Source organism: Pteropus vampyrus, unplaced genomic scaffold, assembly GCF_000151845.1.
Source record: "Pteropus vampyrus isolate Shadow unplaced genomic scaffold, Pvam_2.0 Scaffold93, whole genome shotgun sequence".
NCBI lineage: Eukaryota > Metazoa > Chordata > Mammalia > Chiroptera > Pteropodidae > Pteropus > Pteropus vampyrus.
The window spans coordinates 1675778-1693889 of NW_011888874.1; the positions used below are offsets into that span (position 1 = coordinate 1675778).

Below are 18112 nucleotides of genomic sequence, written 5' to 3' on the forward strand. Positions count from 1 at the left end.
AGGCACTCATTACGGTTTAGTTCGCTGTCTTCCTTTCCTCCCTCAAGAGATGAAGAGATGAATAAATGAATTAATGGGTTAAAGCGGAATAAGGGAATGAGCGAATGTCCTTTTACCCGTAGGGATTGTTGAATGCTATGGCATACACCACGTTCCTGTGACCTTCCAGGGTGTGAAGTTCCTCTCCAGATGCAGTGTCCCACAGTTTGCACGTCCGGTCGTAGCTTCCTGTGATAAAGCTAATACACGGAATGTAAATGGATCACAAAGTGAGAACGGTAGCCTGTTACAACGGACCTCGTTTCTCACCTGCAAGATTATAACCCCGTATATCTTGCTTTTTACAGTGGAAATTGTGTATGCAGAATAAACAGTTAAACTGGGAACAATAGCTAAATCTTTTGACTTAAAAACTTTCCAATTTTCTCCCAAGCCCAAAAAGGAGTCGCTAAATAAAATGAAGGGTAATCCTGCCAATAATCATTCTCATAATGTAAATAATTACATAATTCAATAATAATTGTGATCAGTAACATTGACTGAAACCCTAACATATCTCAATAAATAATATCATTCTTCCGGAGGGTCAGACCACAAAATTTTAGCATCGCCTTTGATTTCTCTCTTCCACTCACATCCCACACACAATCTGCTAGTAAACTCTCAAAATACATCCCTGCTATGGCCATTCTCACCGGCTCCATTGCCCCCATCTCTTGCCTAAACAAATAAAACCATCTTCTAATAGGTTGTGGCTCACACATGGGCCTTACAAATCTATTCTGGAGTTACTTTCTTAAGCTTCCTCAAATGGCTTTCTAGCAATCTAGAGGAACATTCCAACTTCTGCTTGTGCTCCACAAGGCCAGTGGCCCTGGCCGTCTCTGGGACTTCAGCTTCTCCCAGAAGCACAGCCTCATCAGCCACATCCGCCTTCTCGCTAATCTGCGAAGCACTAGATTACTTCCTTCACACATGCTGCTTGTTCTGTCCATTATCCCCAGGACCTGGGACACGACTGGCACACTGATAAATGTTCAAGAAATATTTCTTTAATATTTAACAATCCGTCAACATGACTATTCTCTTACAGGAGTAATTATCATATCGACATCTAATATTTTAAAGAAAAATGATAGTATATTATAGTATATTAGTTATTTCTTAAGTTTTCCATTAGGACAGATATTTGCTCAACACAGGAAAAAAAAAAAAAACGCATAAAATTGAAAAGCCAGTCTGAATGTCAAGTGGTAGTGATAAAAAGTGAAAATAAATTCTGCTATCTAAACAAAATAGAATGGTCGACAAGGCAGTGTGTCTCTGATTCTCTTCTAGACACTTCTTCCTAGCTTCTTTGGGAATGTGAACTGGTACTATCATTATAGAAGACAGTATGGCGGTTCCCCAAGTAGGTAAAACTACTTTTAGGTATACGTCCACAGGAAATGAGCTCAGGATCTCATAGAGATATCTGCACCCCCGAGTTCCTGGCAGCCTTGTTCACAATGGCCACGTACGGAAACAACGTAAGTGTTCGTCAAGGGACGAATGGGTAAAGAAAATGTGATATACGTATTTCAGGTGCTTTCTTCACCAAAAAGAAACATATTAACTGTGAGAAGATGATATTTTAATAAGCTCAACGGTGGTAATTATTGCACTGTGTATACGTATATCAAATCGTCTGTTGCATACCTTAAATATGTACAATTTTTATTTTTAAAAATTTTTCCCTCGATTATTAAAAGTTAGAAATAAAAAATAGATATAGAAACTGAAGTAGAAATAGAAATACATAGGCAGGGCAGAGAGGATTCTTAGGGCAGTGAAACTGTTCTATCTGATATTATAATGGTGGATACATGTCATTATACATCTGTCGACCCATAGAATGTACAAAACCATGCGTGAATCCTAATGCAAACTATGAACTTTGAATGATGATGATGTGTCAATGTAGGTTCATCACTTGTAACAAATGTACAACCTCGGGGGGTGGTGATGGTGGAGGAGGCTGTGGGGGGGTGCGCGGGCAGGGGGCATATGGGCAATCTCTATGCCTTCTGCTCAATTTTGCTGTGAACCTAACACTGCTCTTAAAAAATAAAGTCTAATAAATTTTTAAAAAATAAAGAACCTTACCAAGAGCCCGATTTATTAAGTGCGACATTAGTCAGTGGCAGTATATGTGCTCGGAGAATCTTCAATTAAAAAAAAACAAAAAAACACCATTTGTTTTAAACTCAAACAATATTAAGTTTAATGTGTTATTTTAACTTCAAACCAATGAAGACACTCAAGTTTGTGTTAATTATACATAATATACAGACAATATCTAACATGTGAATGAGAAAAATACATTGTACTTTTTATTATTAAGACCAATAATATATTTAGTAGTTAAAAATAGTTACAAAAACATAATTAAATCTGTGTTTTTTCCATCAATATGTCTTTAAGGTATGTTTTTGCTATTAAATAAAATATCAAATAGCACTAATTTATAACACTTTCTTTTACATACAACACTCGTTTTTGTATATAAGTATAGAGTATATAGAGAAAATATGCTATGTTTAAAATATAGACTTTACAATATATTATTACTTTTTTGAATTCTAAAGCTCCATTAGAATCAAGGGATGTCTTATTTTATTTACCTTTCAATCCTTTCATTATCTAGCAACTACTGGATGCTGAGTATTTATCGAATATATATATATTGCATAGTTTGTTTACGCAGTGATTGGATAGGTTGTGACTGCCCCAGCTACATCTACTACCAGAGTGTAACTACTATTATTAGTGTCTCCTTTCACTATCAAAAATGTTCCCTTCGAACGATAAATTCCAAGGCACAATAGTTGCGATGCTCACATTTGAAGTTAAATAGTGCCATCTACTGGAGAAAGCAATATTGCAAGAATAAACATCCTCTTCCAGTAAATTGAATGAATACAAGAGATTGTACGAGGATTTTGTATCGAATAAAATATGGTGAGTGTATAAATATTTTATTTTAATTATATTTAAATCACAAAAATATAATCAGTATAAAATGAAGCTACTCTAGGATAAACTATTAAATATTGTTAAATAATAAAGACAAAAACAAAAACTGTTCTTGAAGTAATAAATGACTGCATTCGTTATATTTTTAATTTAATCATCAGAAACTTTAGAGAAAAATAAGCATATTTACATTGCATTAAAATTATTATATATAGTTTAGTTCACACAAAAGCTGAAAATCTAAAATATTGCTATACCATGAAATACAACTTCTGAATATTACTCTAGCTGAAAAATTAATTTAAATTATTCAATAACTTAAAACTACCTTAATGGTTATTCTTTAAATTTATTATTATAAAAAAAATTAAATTTACCACAAATCTTTATTAAACTTCTCAAGAAATAAATGTTTGAATTTCACTCATTCATTCAACAGACACTAAGCCTTAGCAAATATATGTGAGGCACGAAAATAAAATAAATAGAGAAAATAAAATTTGTATTTTATCTCAAATTAAGAGACTATCAATTAGTCAAAGTTCTTCTACTTTGCATTTTTAAAACACACATTACCTTAAAAAGATAGAATTGGTGGCTGCTGTGCTGCGTGAGTTTATCTTGTAACCTCTGTACTAGAAGTTTTACTTGGTCTGATCGTGAAGCAGTGATTAGAGGTTCTGCTTTCTGTATCTCTTCTACTAAGGCATTGACATCAGTACTGAAATTCACACACACACAAAAGTTACTTTTTTCTATGCCAAAAAATTGTATATACATTCATTACATGGAGAGTTGCATTGCGTTACGAAGCATCGCATTTATAAAATGCCAAGACCGTCATCACCTTTACCAAGGAATCCTGGGGGGAAGAAAATCATACAAACCAACAAAGTGCATCGTGCCTGGATGAAAGCTTCTTGGGTTCTCCAGAATACATTCTCATTACCTGACTTCTCCTGTGGAAAGGTGCAAAGGTTCTGATTTGCTCACCTAAGAAGGCCAAGGGCACACTGGTCCTAAACATGAGCTCTTTCTCTTTTTTTTTTTTTTCTTTTAAATAAACATCTATCGAATGTTCTGGTACTGTTATACTTTCTTTCAATTATACAGATGTTTTCTCATTTAACCCTGTAAGAACCCTCTAATTTAATACTTTTATTATAATTATTTTAGTGACGAAGAGACTGAAGTTCAAAAAGGTTAGGATTTTAAATCCTAAAGAAAGAGAAAATACCTGACCAACGGTAAACACTCAAAGAATGATGGTTATTAATGTTTCTTATTTGCTCTAATGCGATTTCCCTGAAAGAGAGCTGGTCTGAAAAGGATAGATTTAGGGAGTCCCCAGTATTCAAATAATCTATAGCAATTCCGATAAATTTTGCTAGTCCAGAAGAATATTACATCAAGATAAATATTGATCTCTAGAAACCATAAAGCATCCAAAATAGGGTGATTTTGCAAAACATGTATCAAAGATCCATTGCCTAGTGCCCTCCCTTCTAGAAAGGCCTTATGGCCCAGCAGTGAGCGAGGTATTCAGTGAACAGACGGCTACAGCTTCTTCAGGACCCACCTCGGCGCTCGAGCCCAGGCCTTGCTCTACGTGGTCCTCGGCCCAGGGCTGAGCAAAGAGACGGCAGAAGAGCCTGTCCGTTTCTGCCCGGAGAAGGGCTTCACCTGGGAGTTTTCCTTCCCGTGGGCGAAGGCTGGCGTCAAATCTGCATCATCCTGGTCCATGGCTCCTCCTGCCCGACCCCTGCTTTGCCCCCTGGCCTGCCACAGGTGTCACTTCCTAGTAACCTTTTACCCACCTGTCTCAGCATCTGCTCCCCAGAAAAATACACTCTGAGAAGCATCCGCCTCCTCTTCACAAAAAAAAAAAAAAAAAAACACGTTTCTTGCGCTCCAGTTTTGTGCAAGGAGGCTGTTCATGCCTCTTACATTTATCGAGTACCTACTGCAGGTTAGGCCCTGGGAGTGTAACAGTATGGTCCCAGCTCTCGAGAAATAAAATCTACTAGAATAGAACTGAATGTCTGGAACAGGAATGAATCGGAGCCAGTTTATAACAGTGACTTTGATAAATTCTCAGAGAGTCAGTTGTCAGAAGAGTTACACTTTTGTAAGAATTAAAAAAAGATAATAATGTCCCTTGAAAAGATTTCCAACAAATGTTATGAATCAATACAGATTTCCTGCAAGATCTAAATTAACCAGATATTTATTCTGTACATTCCCAACCCTTCGGTCCTATTCTAATTGCTATTTTCCAGCACAGTAACTCCAGTATGTCATAAATAATGCAAGTATTTTTATGTGCAAAATATTTCCAGATTCTTGGGCAGAACTAGAAACAAGACTCGTACTTTTTTTTTAACTTCGGGACTTTTTTTGCTCTATAGGATGACTACAACATCCTAAAGATCTATACTTTTTAAACAGAAATCTGCGTTTTCCTGAATCTTTAGCTGAAAGTTATTCTCTTAAATAGAAGTTTGCCACTCATATGATGTTCCGTTTTGTACAAGTTACTTCTTAAACTAAACAGTTAGTATCTTCATAGCCTCTCGTAGATTCTAATCTAGAGCTTTACATGGAGAAGGTACAAATACATCATTACTGAATAAATAAATGAACGTCTAACAGTGGAACTTTCTGCCTGCTGGCACGATCGCACAAATCAGTGAATGTTCCATTTACAAAAATAACAAGAAGGCTTGATTTGCCCTGAGGCCTTGTCTTCCCTGTAAATAGAATAAAAAGGGATTGATGTAGATAAAATTCAATGACATTATTTGGTTACCATTTACTCTTCTATTTAAAAATATACATAGCTATTAAGTACCTTCTCGGTGCCAGGCACCTGGAAGGAGACTGGGACTCCACCGTCACCTTCATCACGCAAGCCACACCCTGTCCTCCTCCCTTCGGACAGACTCCAAACTCGGCAGCAGCTCTCGCCAGCCGTGAGGCTGTTTGTGCTTATTTTAAAACTAGAGAGCAGCTTGTCCACTTCTTAATTAGACAAGGAGAAGTCCCTCTGCTGACAGTCTCTGTTCCCCTCTCCACTAATGACGAAGTAAAAAGAAAGTCATAATGGAAAATCACTTATTTCACTGGGGGATAACTCTAAAATACCTATTGCAGGATTTTTTTGTTCAATTTTTTTTTAGATTTTTCTCCCATTTAGAGAGAAAAATATCTCTCTAATATCTTCACCATATCTGAGCACAGGCTCCCACAGGTATAATCGCTAATCTGATTCTGTATCTGGAAGTGGAGTTTTGCATAAGATTTTTCTAAAGGAAAGGGATTCTGGGCTATGTGATCTAACCAGGGGATTTCCTCTGGGCGAACAACTTTCACAAACAAACTTGTGGTCCTCCCAGCTCTGCTCTGTGGCAGTTAATGAGGAAATCGTATATACGGTCAACCTTGTGAAATATTTATCTACTAAGAAAATGGCAGGCGGTGGAGGTAGACAGGGGAGGGAGGTGGGGGGGGATTAAATCGTTTCATTAATTCATAAATAAATAAATAAATAAATAAATAAATAAATAAATAAATAATTTTTTTAAAAAAATAAAACGGGCTCAGTAATATCTTAAAATTTAATAACCAGTACTCCTCAAAAATGTTAAAGTCATCAAAACTAAGACAAGCTGTCGCATCCATGAGGAGCTGAAGGAGACCTGACGACTAAATGAAATATGGTGTCCTGGGTAGGATTTTAGAAGCGAAAAAGAGAATCGGGCAAAAGCCAAAGAAAAATGAATAAAATACCACCTTTAGTTTAAAACAACATATTAATGTTGGTTCATTAATTATGACAAATGTGCAATATTAACCTAGGGGATCCTGAGTGTGGGGTACGAGGGAACTCTGTCTTCGCTGCTTTTCTAAAACTATTAGGGGGAAAATAAAGGTCTATTCAGAAAGAAAAAAAAATGGTAGAGGGTCCTTTTTCCACCTCTTTCTCATTCAGCAAGACACTCAAGTAGAATTCACGGAAAGAAACAGAAAATTACACACCACGGAACATTTTTTAAAGCAACGTATCATCTGAGTTTGTGCGGCTCATCCACGCAGTACCCAATGTCAGGGTTTTCCACTAAAGAAAAATGTGGATCTGAAATACATTTTACATTATATAGCCAGCTTACCTTGGACTGAGATCAAGCAAATCTATGGATTTGGTCTTCAATTTTCCACTCTTTTCATATTCCAACATAATTCCTGTAAAATAAATAAACGTGTTAGAAGACATTTATGACGACAACCTACAAAGTTAGTCTGCTTGGACATAATTGTTTTTATTTTTATTTTTAAATTCTTTGCATTTTTCAACATGAAACACATGCGGTGATGTCTAATTCTAAAGCAAGATTGTGTAAACTCGCTTTCTCTTGGTCCTTCCTTGAAACACAACTAAACACCCTTGAAATTATTCAGCAGGCAACGCTAGGAGAATTGAGAGTGGTGCAGCAGAAGGCGGACTGGCTAGGGGTCTCAGGAAAGGCAACGCGGTGATTTCTCTGGGTTTTCGCTTTAGCTCCTATGCATCCCCACCTGGGGACCAGAGGGACGTGTAGCCTGGAACCAGCAAAGGCCATAGACAATAAAAACCAAACAACAGCAACAAAGCTCGTTCGCCATGGCCGAAGGCACAGGAGAGTCCTAAACTCAACCCCGCTCCACCGCTGAGGCCCTTGCAGGCAGTCCAACCCACCAGAGACAGCCCTGGGCTACCCTAGTTCCCACAGCAAGGCTGGGCCCCATCAGCTGTCCGATGCCTGCGGCAGACACAGCAACAAAGCCTCAGACCGTCTTGACATGTGCTCCTCTGTTGGGGCCTCCGAGGTTCATCTAGTCTGTCTACAGCGGGTCCTGTCCCAGGACCTCCCAGACCCCACTCCACAACCAGGTGGGCAGTCACATTCATCTACAAAAGGTGGCAATGAAGTCCCAGGATGTCCCAGATGCTACTCTACAACTTGGCACCGAAGCAGTGTCTCCCTGTCTTTCAACCAGTGGCATAAACCAGGTCCAGGGTCTTGATCCCCCACCCCCAGAGGTTCATCAAGCAAGAGCAGGTATATTGGGAAGTACCTTCTGTCCCCACAGGTGGCACTGGCAGAGGTGGAGCAAGAATCTTGGCAGCACCAGAAAACTGAACTGCCCTGGAACTAAGCCCACAAAAGTAGACCAGAACCTGTGTATGCTAAGTCTAAACATGATGCCGGCCTGCCAAAATAGAATTAGATATGATCAAGTGCCTCCTAACATAATACCCAAAATGTCCAGGACACAACAACAGTAAAACACAATCAGCAAACTCCAATATCCAGGATATAACAAAAAATCACCCATCATACCAAGAACCAGAGAAAGATAATCAACAAACACCAACATGGAGATAAATCAGATGCTGAAATTATCTGGCAAAGATTTTAAAAGAACATGTCATCAAAATACTTTAGCAATCATTTGTAAATACACTTGAAATAAATGAAAAAAATATTTTTTAAAATCTCAGAAAAGAAACAGAAGTTATTAGAACCAACCAAGTGGGAATTATAGAACTGAAAAGGTAAATAACCACGATGAAAAGCTCGCTGACGAGAGTCAATAGTAGAATAGCGATGACAAAGTATAGAAGCAAGGAACTTGAAGACAGGTCAATAGAATATATTCAATCAGCATAACAAAGAGATAAAAAAAGAAAAAGAAGAAAAAAAACTGAACAAAGCCTCTTGGGCGCTTTTTTGTGCTATCTCTATAGCTATGGTCTTAGGAAAACCTTATACTCTAAATTATGGAGGACACAAAAGAGTTTTTGTTTTTGTAATATTTTCCATATTAAAATGAGATCATTTAAAAATATTTATTAAAGTTTTTACAAATAGCGAGAGTGCTTCATAATGGCATAGATGACAGAGGCTCTGTTCATCCCTCTGGAGACCAAATCAAAATTGTGACGGAAACAAGGAGCAGCAGCAAGGAAAAATCACCTGGGATCTGGAGGAACAAGCCATACAACTAGGGAGAAGTCCAAGAAAGCACCCTGCAACGGCAGAAGGTAGGACGGGGCGAGAATGTGGGACCATCCGGTCCCAAGCAGCTGAGTGAGCCGGAGGCTGCGGCCGCGGCAGTGGCGGACGCCTCTTAAAGGGGCCGCGTCCGCGAGCGGATTCTTGCGGTGACCGACCTGCTCACTCTGAGCACCAGTGCCAATTCAGCTGCACGCAGCGGGCACCAGGGACTTACAGAGAGACATTGTCAGAGTGAGGGCTGAGGTGAGCCTTGCTCGGTACAGAAGTGCCAGCGGTATCCATTGTTCTCTGTTGAGCCCTCTTGACTCCCAGTGCGGACACAGCACCTCCACAGCCGTGATGTCATCAAACTGGATGACAGAGGTTGCTCAGTCTAGAGGATTCCCTGAAACCCTGCCTTCCCCAACTCACGGCCTCACCCAAGCCACATCCAGGTGTATCCTCAGCAAGTCAAGTACTCCTTGCCGAGCAGCGCCTAGACTCACTCTGGAGGCAGCTGGCCTCAGTTTCTGGGGTGGCCTTTTGAGGCAACTATAAGCACAGATTCTGTGGATTGCTTGCTGAATCTTAACAGGTGGCCCCAGAGGGGTACAGGTTTGGGCTAAGTTTGACCTGCAGCTGAACCCCTCTCAAGACTGTGCCACTGGACACCTACTACACAAATCCTCACTAATAAGACCAGGAGACTTAGGAGCTTTGCTTAGTACATAGAAACAGACACAGAAAGATAGCCAAAATGGGAAGACAAAGAAGCAGAAACCATATGACAGAACAGAACAGAGATCCAGATATAATGGAGTCAAGTCATCTAACAGATGCAGAGTTCAAAACACTGGTTATAAAGATGCTCAATGAACTTTTGGGAAGTGCAGAGAACTCCAACAAAGATATAAAAAAAACATAAAAATGGAAGTGGAAATTATAAGAAGGAACCAGTCTGAAATGGAGAACACATTATCTGAGATGAGAAGTATATTAAATGGAATAAACAAAGGAATAAACAATGTGAATAAAGAAGAGGATCACATGCCCTAGCTAGAGGACAGGAAAGCCAATCAGGACACTCAAACAGAATGGCGAGAAAAGAGGCCAAGACTATAAAGATGATTTAAGGAGGATATGGGACCTATTAAGGCTCCAAATGTTCGTCTGATTGGCGTAAGTGCAGAAAATCAAGATGTTGAACAGCTGTTTGAAGAAATAATGATGGAAAACTTCGCTAACCTGGCAAGGGAAATGGATATAAAACCCCAGGAAGCTCAGAGGATTCCAAAAATCAGGGATCCGAAGAGGCCCACACCAAGACACATCATAATTAAAATGCCAAAGGTTAAATACAAAGAAAAAATTTTAAAAGCAGCAAGAGAAAAACAAATACTTACATATAAGGGAACACCCATATGACTGGCAGCTGATTTCTCAAGAGAGACTATGCAGGACAGAAAGTCTTGGCAAAGAATATTTGAAAGAATGAAGACCCAGGATATACAACCAAGAATAATTTATCCAGCAAAGCTATCATTTAGAGTTGAAGGACAGATAAAGAGCTTCCCAGACAAAAATAAACTAAAGGAATTTATCACCACCAAGCCAGAATTGCAGGAAATGTTGGAGGGACTTCTTTAAGAAGAAAAAACATGTTTCGAAAACAGGAGTAAAGAATGGTAACAACCACATTCCTATTGATAAGTTCCTTAAAGGGAAAAGAATTAAGTGCTCCTACCAAGGGATGGAGTGGTTAAAAGGATAAGAAAACAAGACCCCTACATATGAAAAGGAAGGGGATGGAAAAAGATATTGCTTTGATGAACCTAGAAGGTATTTAAGTCAGACAGAGAAAGATAAACCCTATATGATTTCACTTATATGTGGAACTTAAGGAATAAAAAGAACAAACTAATCAAAAACAGACTCACAAATATAGTGAACAATTTGGTGATGGACAGAGGGGAGGGGAGTTTGGGGGGCTGGGAGAATGGGCGAAGGGTTAAAGAAATACAAATTAGTAGCTGACAGATGGTCACGGGGATGGGAAGCATGGCATAAGGATTGCAATTAGCATTAATACATTGGCTAGGTGGAGGGTCAGGGGAGGGAGAGAGGGAGCAATTGGGGGGATCATTTTACTAACTATATAGATGTCTAACTAATGTACTGTGTACTTGAAACTAATTAAAATTTTAAAATAAATAAATAATTTTAAAAAATTTTACAAATAGCAATGATAAACTTATAGCGTGTTACCATAAATAATGTATTATGTAGTCATAACTATCTTCTTTCCCCCAAAAATAGTAAGAACCGTAACACTGTTTCACACTTTTGCAAATCTGTTGAATATCTGGCTTAATCAAAGAGCTCGGTTCTCAGCTCTGCTTCTGCATTCAAGCTATTACTGTACATTGTTTAAATGAAGTATGAGAAAAAAAATCTGGTCATACACAGATATGTAGAAAAAAAATGGAGAAATATTTAGATTGCCTTTTCAGGTAATCACGGCTAATCTTCTTTAATGCTACATTAAAACTTCACAAGTGCTAGTTTCGTAAAGATAAGTTGCAAAATGATATCTGAAACCACATCGGCTAGATCCTCCTATTCTGATAAAACTGTTGGTCTCGTCACACTTTCAAAAGGTATTTTATCCATGTGTAAATTACAACATCCTGTGCCGGATACTTAAAAAATATCCTGGGTTACGCACAACTTCTAAATATTGCTATAGTTCATTATACAATATCCCAAAATTCACATGTATTAATGTCACTACCACTATCAGTCACCAGAAAACTCTCTTACGGCGGATAAGCTGTCCAGCTCATGGTGGTAGATACCAGTGCTCTGGAATTCTAATTTTTGCTTGAAAACTCCAATTTTATCACTGACAAGAAATGCTGAAAGTTTTGTTGCGAAGTTGCAGGCTCACTTTGTTCATTTTCAAGAAAATGTCTGTCGAATGTCCAAGTCTGAAAACCATGTGTGTTTCTCGGTCAGTCTTTCAATTAAAAATGGTGTTCCATGAAAAAAAAAAAAAAAAAAATTGGCTAGTTCATCCCTCCACCCAAACAACTGCAGGGGTGTTTTCCTCAAGACACGGTCATTCTTCGCTGGGCAGCAGAAGCGTTTTACGAGTCTTCCCGGTTTTATCGCCCAGTTACATGTACCCTTTGTCAGTATTTCACATTAGAAAGTTTTCCTGCTTCACCAAGGACATTCTTAAGTAAAACTGATAGTTTTCTTTTCCTGCTGCAAGCGTGTATCAGTGAGGAAAACCATGACCATAGTGATAGTTTGGGGCCACTGCCTTGATTTGTAGTAAGGTACCAATAGTTTCCCCACCTACTGTCTTTGCATCCTTAGTGCAAATGTCAATACAGCGAAAAAAGCAAATTATATCTTCTTGTCATGTGAAAAGAGCTTTGACCTGGAGGCCCCACTGAAAGGGTTCAAGGGCCCCTCGTTATCCTACAATTTGAGAGTCATTGCTAAAAACCGCAACTTGATATAACAGATGTTAAATTAATCTATGGGGTTAAAGTAATTATGATGATTTTATTTTTTTGGAACTTGAAAAATTATCAAATATTATAGCAAACTATAAAACAATAAAGTGTGGTTCTGATAGAAAATTATATCGATATAATAGAATCACCTATATAAGGAAATTTTCAAACAAAGTGAAGGTAATATTTTAAATTAATGGGGAAAGAATGGATTATTCAATAAATAATGATGTAAAAATCAGCTGAATTTTGAAAAAATTAATGAAACTAGATTTCCACTGTACAATGCATAAAATATATTCTAGGTTAATTAGAAATTTTAGTATTAAAAATAGAATATGAAATGTTCTAAATCAGAGAACATATTTATATCTTAGTATCTGTAATTGACTTTTTAAGCGTGACGTGAAACTCAACAGCTAAAAAATAATAAAATTAACACATCTGTCTGAAATAAAATTTAAACTTCTACACAGTAAAAGATCCCACAAAGTTAGGAACAAATGGTAATCAGTAAAATAATTTCAACTACAAATACAAGGCTTAAGGAACTTAATATAAAAACTCTAAAATTATTTTAATAAAGAAAATCAACAAAAGGCAATGATCAATAAACAGATCAAAATAAAATGTCTCCAACTTCATTAAGAAATACAAAATAAAATAACAGATAAGATTTTTATCCATCAGATCAGCAAAAATTATAAAGGCTGATAATACTCAATAATAGCAAGGTTAAAGACACAGGCATTCTCACTTACTATAGGTAGACGTGGTAGGTGGCTCTTTTCAAGGGACCTTCAGTGGGTTAAGGGTGAAGTTAGCTATCCATTTATGCATTTTTCAAAATTTGGTTATAAGTAAATATTAATTTTATAATAAAAAAGTAGGATAAAAACAAGAACATGGAGAAAAATGAAAAATGATACAGATCAACATTATTAGAATATAAACTCTTAAAGACCAACAGCCTCATAATGTTATTTGAAAACCAGAGATACAGTACCTTGAAACAAAGTTTCTATCAATTTAAGGCATCATCAAGGACCACTGCTTTCCTGTTCTCTAATTTTAAGGTTTTTGCTGTATATGTACTACTTATTCTTGAGGAAAGTAGGCATTTGATAAACAGTTGAATAACAATATAAACAGTGAGTAAGTAATATAATCATAATCTGTAACTCAGGGAAAGTTTAGAAAGAATTAGCACTTGACAACCCATACAACATAATCTAATATCCGAAGGAAATGCATTTTTAAAATATAGCAAGCAAATTCATAAAATTCTTTCTTTATTCACGACCATCTTGTTTCTAACAAAATGAAAATAGTCAAAAGTCTTTAGGTTGACTACTAAAACTTAGCTGGGTTACTATACGAATAAATCTAGAAAATAAAGTGCAAAATCTGAAACCTGTACAGTGACTTTTTTATTGTAACAAACATAGAGGAAGTATGCTCACCGTTCCCATGATCGCTGAGCTCCAAAATGAGCAAGACTGTGACATGTGCAGTGAAGAATGCAAGAGAAAATTGACAAAGATGTTCACAGAATACATGTTGTTCTTTAGTGATTGTTTCCCACAGTATCTTAATATTCTTGATCTTCCCCTAGTTGTGCATTATCATGCAATAAGTATAATTCCCAAAACACTTAAGTAAGAAGCTGCTTCGCCCAGAATTTTATAATGTACTAAAAGGCTCAGCTCCAGAAGATATGAGTATTCCTTAGCCAGGTCAACAGAAACCTTTAAAGTGCTCAGAATATTAATCAGCTTAATTAATGTTTATTTAATTCATTCTCCTGGACATAAACCAAGGACCTGCCCACAATAAATTAAAGACAAAGAGAGTCATAACTGAGTAAGTCGGAAGGCACGTATTCGACACCTACTCCTCACAAAGCGAAGAGCTTATGAGTTAATGAATGTGACCAAGATAATAAAGAAATGCCCCATGCTTGTTTAGCCATGTTACTGTTATGTACCTTAGTCATCAGGAATGTAGGTAGGAAGAGGGATCACTCGGTGGATGCCAATACAACAGCTCCTGACCTATATCTTAATCAAAAGAAAGTGGGAGGACTGAAATGAGAGGATTAGGAGGAAAAGGAAATTGGCCTTATAGACAGAAAGGATAAAGGTAGCATGGGGAATGATTCAGCAGTGAGTGATTTTTTTTTTCCTATTCGACAATGTTATTGCAATGCTTACCTGCTATTCAGCAGTGCCTGGGAAATTGGCATATAATGTATGGCTCATCAAAGACTGGAATTCAGAAATTAAACATCTAACATGCTAAGTGATATGACCTCATTAGGAGATAATCATTAAGACAATAATAGTCCCAAGTATGAGTCTAAAGCCTTACCTGAATCTAAGATTGCTATTGGAACCCTGGACTTTTAGAGCTGGAGAGGACCTTGAGGATGACCAATCCTACCCATTCACATTTCAGGCAGAGTTCCAGGCATTCTACTTAACACACACCATCTCGTTAAACTCATTCATTATTTAATTATGTGCATACCTTTTTATGCACCAGGCTCTATTCTCGGTGTAGTGGACAAAACAGGCAAAGTCCCTGCCCCCGTGAAGCTTTTATTCTAGTTGGAAAGACTAAGATAAATAAGTAAAATGATGGCATGTCGACTTGAGATAGTGCTAAGAAAAGACAAAGCAGGGAAGGGAGCTATGAAATATCTTGAAAAATTGGAAATTCTAGAGAAAGAGATTTCACTTTGCTAACTTACTTTTGAGGAAAGAGCTAAAAAAAAGATGCGAGTGTTGCCTATGCAGATGTCCAGGGAAAGATGATTCGAGGTCAAAAAAAGAACAAAAACAAACAAACAAACAAAAAATGAAAAAAACGAGCAACTTCAGAGACCCCGAGTGTGGACACAATTGGCCCATCCAAGGAACACTGAGAAGGGGAGCGATGCTGGAATGGGCAGCCTCAGAGGTCACGGCCCTTTTACTTTAAGTGGTTGAAAAGCCATTGTAGAGCTCGAGCCGAGGAATGACATCATCAGATTTATATCCTAACAGAGTCACCTGCTGCTGTGTTGAAAGCAGACTGAAGTGGAGCAAGGGGAGAAGCTCTGGCAATAAAGAGAATGGTGGGCTTGAATTGTGGGAGAAGCTGTTCAATCGTGTCTAGTCATGTACTGGATACTGATGCTTCGGTAAACAGCGAACCACATATACGATGGCGGTCCCATACGACTATGGTGGGGCTGGAAAATTCCTATCGCCTAGTGATGTCATAGCTGTCGAAACATCGTAGTGCAATGCATTACGCACGTGTTTGTGGTAACTCTGGTGCAAACAAATGCACTGGCTGCCAGTCACGTAAAAGTATAGCACATACAGTATGCACAGTACATAATACTTGATAATAAATGACTATATTACTAGCTTATGTACTGTACTTTCATCGTGATTTTAGAGTGTACTCTTTCTACTTACGTTTTAACAAGTTTGTTGTAAAACAGTATGCCATGTCACGCCGGCAGCAGCTTCCTACATCTCTGTTTCCCACATCTCTGGATTGCATCATTTTCTCTTGTGTTTGATTCAGTCTCGTGTTGTTTTGTATGGTAAGATGCTATACAGGCTTGTAGCCTAGGAGCGATAGGCTAGACCACGCGGCCTAGGTGTGTCGTAGCTATATCATCTAGGTTCGTGTGAGCGCACACTCTACGGTGTTTGCACAACGGCGAAATCACCTAACGATGCATTTCTCATTGTCACTCACAATGTCACTAAGCGGTGCATGACTGTATATATTTTGAAGGTGAGCTGGCAGGGTCTGCTACCGGACCAAATGTAGAGTGTACAAGAGAGGAGAAAAGAATGAGTCCAAGGTGTTGGCCCGAGCCCAAGTGAAGGAACGAAGTTGCCCCAGGAGGCCCGTGTGAGATGCACATCGGACATCGAAAGGAAGTATCCAGCAGGTGGTTAGGTACGTACTCAGGACCACTCAGGATGGTTTCTAAGCCTTGAGAACAGATGAGGTCACCTATTCAATGAGTAGAGACAGAGAAGTCCAAGGACGGAGCTCTGGAACACTCCAACATAAAGATCGGGGGAGGAAAAAAAAAGAGGAGAGGCCAACAAGATGGACCAAGAAGTAGTGACGATGAGGCAGGAGGAAAAGTCGAGCGTGTGTCTCAGCAGAGGAAGGAACAACGACCCAACGGGTCGAATGCTGCTGTCAGGTCAGGAAAGGCAGGGGTGAGATGTGGCCAGGGGAGTTGGCGATGTCAGAGGTCATTGGGGATCTCGAACCAGGCGGTTTCAGTGGAGCAGTGAGGGCGAAAACAAAATAGGAGTAGGTTCGAGGCAGAATGGAGAAGAAAAAACCAGAAACAACATTCTCTCAAGGAATGGAAAGCGATAAACGGGGTAGTAGCTGGAAAGGGCGAGCAGAGCTGTGAGATGGGCGCTCTGACTGACGGCTCGGCAGATCGAAGCAGGTGGCCTGACTTACTAAACTTGTATGTGGTGAGAGTAGTTATTATGATCCCAGAGCTCATGGTCCTGACCTAAACTCCACAGCAAAGGCATGAAAGCGAGACATTCGTTTATCATTCTACTTATGGGAACCAGCTAAAGTAAAGCTGTGGAATGCTTAAAGAGAACAAGCCATTAATCTTAAGCGAAAATTTTCTGTGTACCACTTCTCGCATCTAGAGCCTTTTCATGTTATTTGAAGTGGAATTCTAAGAGAAAAAAATAAATAAATGTCTTTACTATAAATGTTAACTTCACGTTGTAGGAAGTTTCTGTCTTAGGGCTACTCTTGCAGAAAGAACCTGACTTTTCATCCAGCAACTGTATTTGGTCATCTACTGCTTTATGGCAAGTTTTTCAGACTTTTTACTTTATAGTTTTCTTATTTTTAAAGTGAGTTCCGAATTAGAAGACGAGAGTTTTGCTCCTATGTCTGACAAGCTGGGGGACGAGCGGACTTCAAATATTCTCTGAAGTGACTATGTCCTCACCTATGAAACAAGAGAACTGCGCAAATCCAACCCACTCAAACTGTAGCGTTCTAGGGGCTTGTTCTATAATTTATTAACTCATTGAACTCAAGGACTGTGACCTTCTTTAAAGTCCCACGGCACAGTAGGCCATCAATAAACGCGTGGAATACAATCACAAACGTAATGTGCTTTGCTGAGAATGCATTTGTCTTTTCATAGTCGACACACCTTAACTTGATCATCCTGGTACTTTTTTTTGCGGGGCGGGGGTGGGGGGGCAGTGGCTGTGGGACAATGTGTCCCTCATCGGCGTCTTCCCTTCCAGAAACCAAGATTCCAGGACATCATCAATCACCACTTATCCCCCCTCATCTGTCGCCTTTCTAACTAACCAGAAAGCATTATAATTCGGCAACTTAACAGTCATTTAAAAAGTTTTGAGGAAGCACCTTACTTGCTGTCTCACAGGGATCACCCCTGGGGACCCCGCTGCCTTCTCAGGACCCCGACCAGTGCCAGAAACCAGGGTCCCACGCGAGGGCGGAGAG

At 38.7% G+C, this 18112-nt stretch overlaps 1 protein-coding gene across 2 annotated transcripts in view; it reads right to left on the reverse strand.

The window, feature by feature from the left end:
* Window positions 1-18112, reverse strand: part of DAW1 (dynein assembly factor with WD repeats 1) — a 38222-nt gene that overhangs the window by 19575 nt on the left and 535 nt on the right. Inside the window, exons 2-6 of one of the 2 annotated variants that reach the window (XM_011364054.2) lie at window positions 14791-14844; window positions 7185-7257; window positions 3592-3736; window positions 2146-2204; window positions 117-239 (exon numbers count right to left, since the gene is read on the reverse strand). In XM_011364054.2, the coding sequence (XP_011362356.1) occupies window positions 117-239; window positions 2146-2204; window positions 3592-3736; window positions 7185-7252 (395 nt within the window). In that variant the 5' untranslated portion in view covers window positions 7253-7257; window positions 14791-14844. The remainder of the gene's footprint in view (window positions 1-116; window positions 240-2145; window positions 2205-3591; window positions 3737-7184; window positions 7258-14790; window positions 14845-18112) is intronic. The other variant, XM_011364053.1, reaches the window with a different exon arrangement.